The sequence below is a fragment of the Myotis yumanensis genome, unplaced genomic scaffold (genome assembly GCF_028538775.1).
Source record: "Myotis yumanensis isolate MYYU_CA2020_CCGP unplaced genomic scaffold, mMyoYum1.0.hap1 SCAF_1, whole genome shotgun sequence".
Lineage (NCBI taxonomy): Eukaryota > Metazoa > Chordata > Mammalia > Chiroptera > Vespertilionidae > Myotis > Myotis yumanensis.
This window is the reverse complement of record NW_027223752.1, coordinates 95843422-95849879: the sequence shown is the minus strand read 5'-3', so window position 1 is coordinate 95849879 and position 6458 is coordinate 95843422. Positions and strand designations below refer to the sequence as shown.

General features: G+C 51.4%; 1 protein-coding gene across 1 annotated transcript; it reads left to right on the top strand.

Annotated features, from left to right (window-relative positions):
- Positions 1-224: 224 nt before the first annotated feature.
- Positions 225-1602, top strand: NKX2-8 (NK2 homeobox 8). Its single transcript, XM_070407262.1, has 2 exons — positions 225-381; positions 1046-1602. Exons 1-2 carry the CDS (start codon positions 225-227, stop codon positions 1600-1602), a joined length of 714 nt encoding a protein of 237 aa, XP_070263363.1.
- Positions 1603-6458: the final 4856 nt, after the last annotated feature.

Sequence of the window (6458 nt, the reverse complement as noted above, 5' to 3'; positions counted from 1 at the left end):
TCATTTAGGTACTTAACACCCTGGAGACCAGGACCTCGCCTTTCAAAGCATCCCGGGCGGGAAGAGCTGTTTATATAGACGGGGATTCCGCTGTAAGCGCGATAGTAAGAAAGGCAGCCTGCGCATGGCGTGCGCCTCTCACGCCCACCAGTAAGGAGCGGCGTCCCGGGCCGCCCCTCGGTTCCCAGCCTGACCTGCCCCTCACCTTCTTCCCCTCCTCCGCCATGACCGCCGCCGGACGCCTCAGCTTCACCGTGCGCAGGCTCCTGGACTTACCCGAGCAGGACGCGCAGCACCTGCGGCGGCGGGAGCCCGAGCTGCGCGCCCCGGGTCCCGGCCCCTGCCCCTCCTGGCTGGAACCCGAGCGCGGCCCCTACGCGTGTGAGTGAGCGGAGGACGGCTGCGAGGGTGGAGGGGGCGCGCAGAACCCAGCGCCCGGCCCACGCGGGGCTGGATTTCCTCAGTGTTAAAAGCGTAGGCTCTGTCCTCACACTCTTACGCCATGCATCCCTCGGTCGGCACCCCCTGAGGGCAGATCCCTGCGCCTGGCACTCACGCTAGGTACTTGGGCTTCTGTTTCTAGGGGGTCAGAGTGTGTAAATATTTAAGACAGGGCCCTTAAATGCCTGAAAACACGGTCACGCTCTCCAGTCCTCCGTGTGGGATGGGGGGAGTCGGCGAACTTAGACCTACTACTGGATTCAGGGCTTTGCAAACCTCAGCCAACCGTGGCGCACTCGACCCGGAGGTGGCCCGTGCTGGTGAGCGAGCTCGCGGTAAATCCATCTGCCTGCCCAGCGACCGGTGTGGACTTGTTTTAAGAGGGCCCCTATGGGTTTCTGTGGGGGCGCGGTCTCAGGTTGTGGTATATAAAAGGTCACTAAATTCGAAGAGATGGGTGTTGAGATGTGGGCCCGGGGAAGGAAACTGCCTCCCCGCCCCCCGCCCAAAGCCCCGGGAGAGTGGCTCGGCACCCGCGCGCGCAAAGCCGCCTGCGCGCAGAGGGCCGGCGCCTCACCAGGCCCTGTCTCCTTTGCGTCCCCAGCCTCGGACGAGAGCAGCCCAGAGACCAGCCCGCCCGACTCCTCGCCGCGGCCGCCCGCTCAGCCCGCGTCTCCGAGTTCGGACGCCGAGAAGAGGAAGAAGCGGCGGGTGCTGTTCTCCAAGGCGCAGACGCTGGAGTTGGAGCGGCGCTTCCGGCAGCAGCGCTACTTATCGGCGCCTGAGCGAGAGCAGCTGGCGCGCCTCCTGCGCCTCACGCCCACGCAGGTCAAAATCTGGTTCCAGAACCATCGCTACAAGCTGAAGCGCACGCGCGCGCCGGGGGCCGCGGCGTTGCCGGACTTGGCCGCCGCTGCGGAGCTGAGCGCCGCGCCCGGCCTGCTGCGCCGCGTGGTGGTGCCGGTGCTGGTGCGCGACGGGCAGTCGTGCGGCGGCGGCAGCAGCGAGGTGGGCCTGGTCGCCCGGGACAAAACCGGCGCGCCCCTAGCCGCCGCCTGCCCTCTGCCTGGCTACGCCGCCTTCGGGCCCGGCTCGGCGCTCGGCCTCTTCCCCGCCTACCAGCACTTAGCACCCCCCGCCCTGGTCTCTTGGAACTGGTGAGGCAGCTGCGGGGGCGCGGGCACCGGGCTACCCCACACTCTGTAGTGCGCTCTGTGGCCAGAGCAGCTGGAGCCGCAGACCTGGTGCGCTCCCCCGGCTTCACCATCCCGCCGGCTCGATGTCCTTTGGCGCCGGGATCCCTGCTCAGCTCTCACCAGCCAGCGCGTTAGGAACTTTTCACCAAGATTGCGCCCCGTCCCCATGTCGTCCGCCAGGCTCAGAGCTACAATTTATTGCTTGAACCTTATTTGTATGGGTAGCAACTTATTTTTTAAAGAAATAGAATATTTTTCCTCTTTGTGATGCTAGAATAAAATGTGTAGGGCTGGGTCCCCCCCTTGCGCGCCTGCCAGGAACCGTAGGTGGGAGCTGTGTTTCTCTGTGCCCTGGTGAATTAAGGCCCACCCCGAGTTGGGTCAAAGTACCTACAAGGCTTTAGGGTGGTGGGGGAGAGGGAGGAAGCAGAAGCAACTCTGGGGTCCCTGTTAGTGGGAGGTGGTTCTATCCCAAAGGGACTCAGAGGCCTCTCTGGGTTCCCAGAGCTGCTGGCGTTTCAAACACCAAGAGTCAGTCCCCCTCGGTCACAGCCAAGACAGGACATAAGCTTCTCTGTAAGGATTCTCTCGGGAGGCTGCTGTGGGGGCCCAGCCTGAGCAGCCCCGATTGGCTTCAAGCCGTTGGTTTCTGGAGTGCAGCAGCCAGGGCTCAGGGACCCAAAAAGCACCAGAATGTATAACCCCCAGATAAGCCTTTGAGTGCCTCACCTAGCAGCTGTGATTTCCTGCTGCTTCTTGGCGCTACACCTGATCAGGGTGGCCTGGTGAAGAAACCAAAGAATGGTGGGGAATGACCCACCTTAGGGCTGCCAGTAGAGGGAGGACCAGTTTACAGAGCCCTGGGGACATAGATGTGGGATATGCTGGAGGATCTCATTTCATACGCGGTCCCAATGCATACTAGGCTGGAGGATCTAATGTTTACCCCTGGGTAACTGCGTTTGGCCTCGGTAAATGGAGCAGCAAGGCCTCCTCTGCAGTGGTCACTCTTTGGAGGGGAAGTGAGTACCTCTCTGCCTGGCACCCACTGCAAGGTGCTGAGCAGCAGTTTCCAGCATCAGATCCAGGGAATGGAGCAAGGGTGCAATGAGGCCTAGGAGGAGTAGGCATGGGGCCTGTTGGGGGCCCCTTTCTTGTTCCAAGAGGAAGAGGAAGGGTGGCTTAGATGGTGTTATCACCTGAGATTTGGGGGGATGGGAGAGAGAGGAGGGCAGATGGGGAAGGGAGTTGGGTGTTTGGGTCTCAGCTGCTGGCCACCTTGCCTTCCATATGGATGTGGTTATCTTAGGAGAATCTCGAGCCTTAAACCTCCTTTTGTCTTGGGAATTGAAAGGGGCATTGTCAGGCCTGAAAAGGACCTAGACAAAATCAGAACAGTTTCGATTCAGGACTCTGTTTAATCAGTCCCTGGTGACAATGTAGTGGGTGTTAGGGAGGATAATGGTATCTTTTTAAACCTTGTGGCCTTCAGAAAGACAAAGAGCTTGAATTTTATGGGCTTACAACTTCAATTAGAACAGTGCCAGTGTGCATGGGAGATTATAAAATTTGTATCATAAAACCTCTTTCCAGTAAATGATGACTGGGGAGGGAGCATGGACATTGTAAGATATACATTGGAAATAGCCCTGGAGACTTTCTAGTTAGCCCTGACAGAGCAGATGGGAAAGAAAAGGAGGAAAGGATTTCTGAAGGCCTGAGTTGGGACTTGTCCCTGTGGTCAGCTGGCTGGGTACCCCATTCCTCCTGAAGGGGTTTTCACTCCAAGAATGGAGATAAAGATTTGTAACTTGTCTTCTGCTCTTGGCGGTGACGATGATTTGAATGTTCTTGGGAAGAAAGTGCAAAATCACCCCTGTTCAGTTTCATGCCTTTTCTTTTCCGGGAGCTCTAGAGAAAGTAGGTCTTGCAAAGTGGAAACCCATGGGTCTAAGAGGTCTGGACTCTGGAGAGAAGCTCTTCCCAGGAGCTCTTAGGGAGAGCATGCCCTCAACCAAATTCATCCGGAGGTCTAACCAATAAGAAAAACCATTTATCTGCTTCCCAAGGTCGTCAGAGCCATAGCAGGAAGCTCACCAGCAAGCCGGTCTGTGTCCTGGCCAGGAGGAGAGCAGACATTTCCTATAGCAGTAGCATCGGGAGCCATCAAGTATCACTGTTACCTGCTTGCTTTTTCTCTTTACCTTCAGACCCTTTCCTTTAGAGAGAAAAAGCCATAAATGGAAGTTAAAAATGGGAATTAAAAAAGCACTCCGATCACCAGCAAACCATTTTAGAGACTCAGGCTGTCCTTTTCTTCTGTTTACACGTGTGATAAGCAGAAAAGGTAACTGTCAGTTTCCCTGATGACCTAAAAGATCAGGTTTTCCAGGTTCTGACAAGGAAAGCTGAGCCCAAAGCCTCTCTCCCAGCAGCTGTGAAAACATGGTACTCCGCCCTAGATGAGAATATTTCACACCTGTCACCCATCACCAACATCTCACTCTGCAAACTTATATTCATTTATACTCAGCAAACTTACATGGAAATGTACTGTGCTCCAGGCATTGTTCTGGCACTTTTACAGCTGATCTCACAGAAACCTTATGCACAGTCTATGTAATAGCCCCATTTTACAGATAAAAAACTGAGGCTCAGTGTGTGGGAATAAGTGACTTGTCCAAAGCAGTTATAAACCTCATAGAATGTTACCAGTGTCGTCAGCTTAACTTACATTTAAACCACCCTGCAAACTCCTCTTAAGGAGAACAATTGTAGTCTTGATGTGATGACAATATATACACCACCCAGCCATCATAAACGTGTCTTGTGGATAGTCTGGAAGGATGAGAACATGCCAAAAGCACTCTACACAGTTCAATCACAGGGCCACTCATGAAGCTGATCATGTGATATCACAGTGTAGCTGTTAGCATTTTAAATGTTACCTGTGGACCAGGTAATATTCTAAGTTCTTTTCCTCAATTAACTCATTCAATCTTCCCAACAACTCTGCAAGATGGTACTAGTATTCCCATTTTACAGATGAGAACACTGAGCTTATAAGTAACTTGTCCAGGGTCACACAGCTAGAAAGTGACAGAGAGGATCTGAACCCAAGCAGTCTAACTCCAGATCTCATACCTTTAAGCACATGATGGGAATTCTTTTCCATTCTTTGTTTATATTTCTCAGTTGACAGACCTGGTTACCTTATAAATGCTTCTCTGAAAGACATGTTTTTACCATGCTTTTGTGACCTTCCCTCCCTCCCTCCCTCCCTCCCTCCCTTCCTCCCCCCCTCCTTCACTCCCTCCTTCCCTTCCTCCCTCCTCTATCAAACCTCAGCTTTTGGACACAGCCACTGTGTTTGCCCTGTGTCTGTGTGCATTCTTGTCCAGCTGTCAATGGAACACAGCTCTTCTCTGCAGGTCACAAAATTTTCCTGTGACTGTCATTCCACCATTCTTCCAGTAAAACATCTGCTGCTGCTGTCTTGACACCAATTGTCCACTCAGGGTTTGGTTTGCTGCTGACCCATAAGCCCCTCTGAGCTTTCCCACCCCCAGGCCTAGATCCCTGGGGAGCTTTATGACTTTGCCTTCCCTACCCCTTTCCCAATCATCCTTTTCCTTCCTAAGCGCCCTGTGCTAGCGTTATTATTAAATATCTTCACATTTTCTCTCTCTTCTTTCATTGTAAACATTTTCACTTCATCTCACTTAAGTCTCTTGTGGGTGGATATTGCAATTTTCACTTCAATTTTCTTTCCTCATTGTTCAGAGGATCTTACATCTTAGCACGTCTCTTATCTGACCAATTTAGCACTTAAGAATCTTGGATAATGTGCAACTGATGGGTTAGAAGGAAGTTATTTGAGCCCAGGTTAACCTATTCCTTTCCTTATAACAGTGGTGTTTAGATGTTTATTGTTATCTTGCCTGGTTTATACAATTAATTTGCCTCTTACACACACACACACACACACACACACACACACACACACACACACATTCACTACCTTTAAAACATTTTTGACTTAGAAATAAAATGCCCAGGCAGGATAGTTATGGGCTTGGCATGGCTAAATTGTTAACCATGTTTATCTGTTCTGGGTGTTTGGGTTAATCAGCCTAGGAGGTTATCTGTAAACATGAGCAATGGACAGTCAAAGGAGCATTAGAAATGCTGAGAAAGTACTGTGCCTGTGCCAAGGCATGGTCATGTCAATGCACATGATTGCATCACTTAGTAATTTAAAATCTGCATAAGAAATTGTATCTCTCCAGGTCACTCATCATTTTTCCAAGCCATAATGTGGGAGGGGATTTACTAAATAGTACCTGACTTGTTTTCACAATTCCAATTCTGTACCAGTTAACTCCCCTCCAAACCCCAGCTCAACAATTTGTGATACATCCTTTTCTTCTGCATGCCCACCATTCATGTTGCTCAGTCTATAGGCTCACCAAAGACATGAACAGAGTTCCCTAAACGCTGATCCATAGAGTGGTGTTGTAACCAGGAAGAATCAATCAGGCTATTGAACAGTCACACATCTTCCCCAGATTTTCAAGCACAGGGATTCTCATGTTTTTCTAAACATGTCCAGTGGAGAGTTTTTATCATTTATGCAGAAAAGTAACATCACATTTTGGAGGTAGATGATCACTTTATTTTCAATATTCTGCCTTATGGACCAATGAAAATATCTAGGTCTTCATGAAGTCATGTAATTTTCAAAGCTATTTTGATTTCACTGTAGTTTCTGTGAGTAGTGTTGGGGAAAGAACATCTGAGGAGACCTTGGTCATGCTTAAT

What these genes read in the sequence shown, in the direction of transcription:
- NKX2-8 (XM_070407262.1), top strand. Translation starts at nt 225, where the DNA reads ATGACCGCCGCCGGACGCCTCAGCTTCACCGTGCGCAGGCTCCTGGAC. An exon ending in CGAGCGCGGCCCCTACGCGT is followed by an intron (nt 382 to 1,045) that starts GTGAGTGAGCGG and finishes TTGCGTCCCCAG; the next exon opens with CCTCGGACGAGAGCAGCCCA.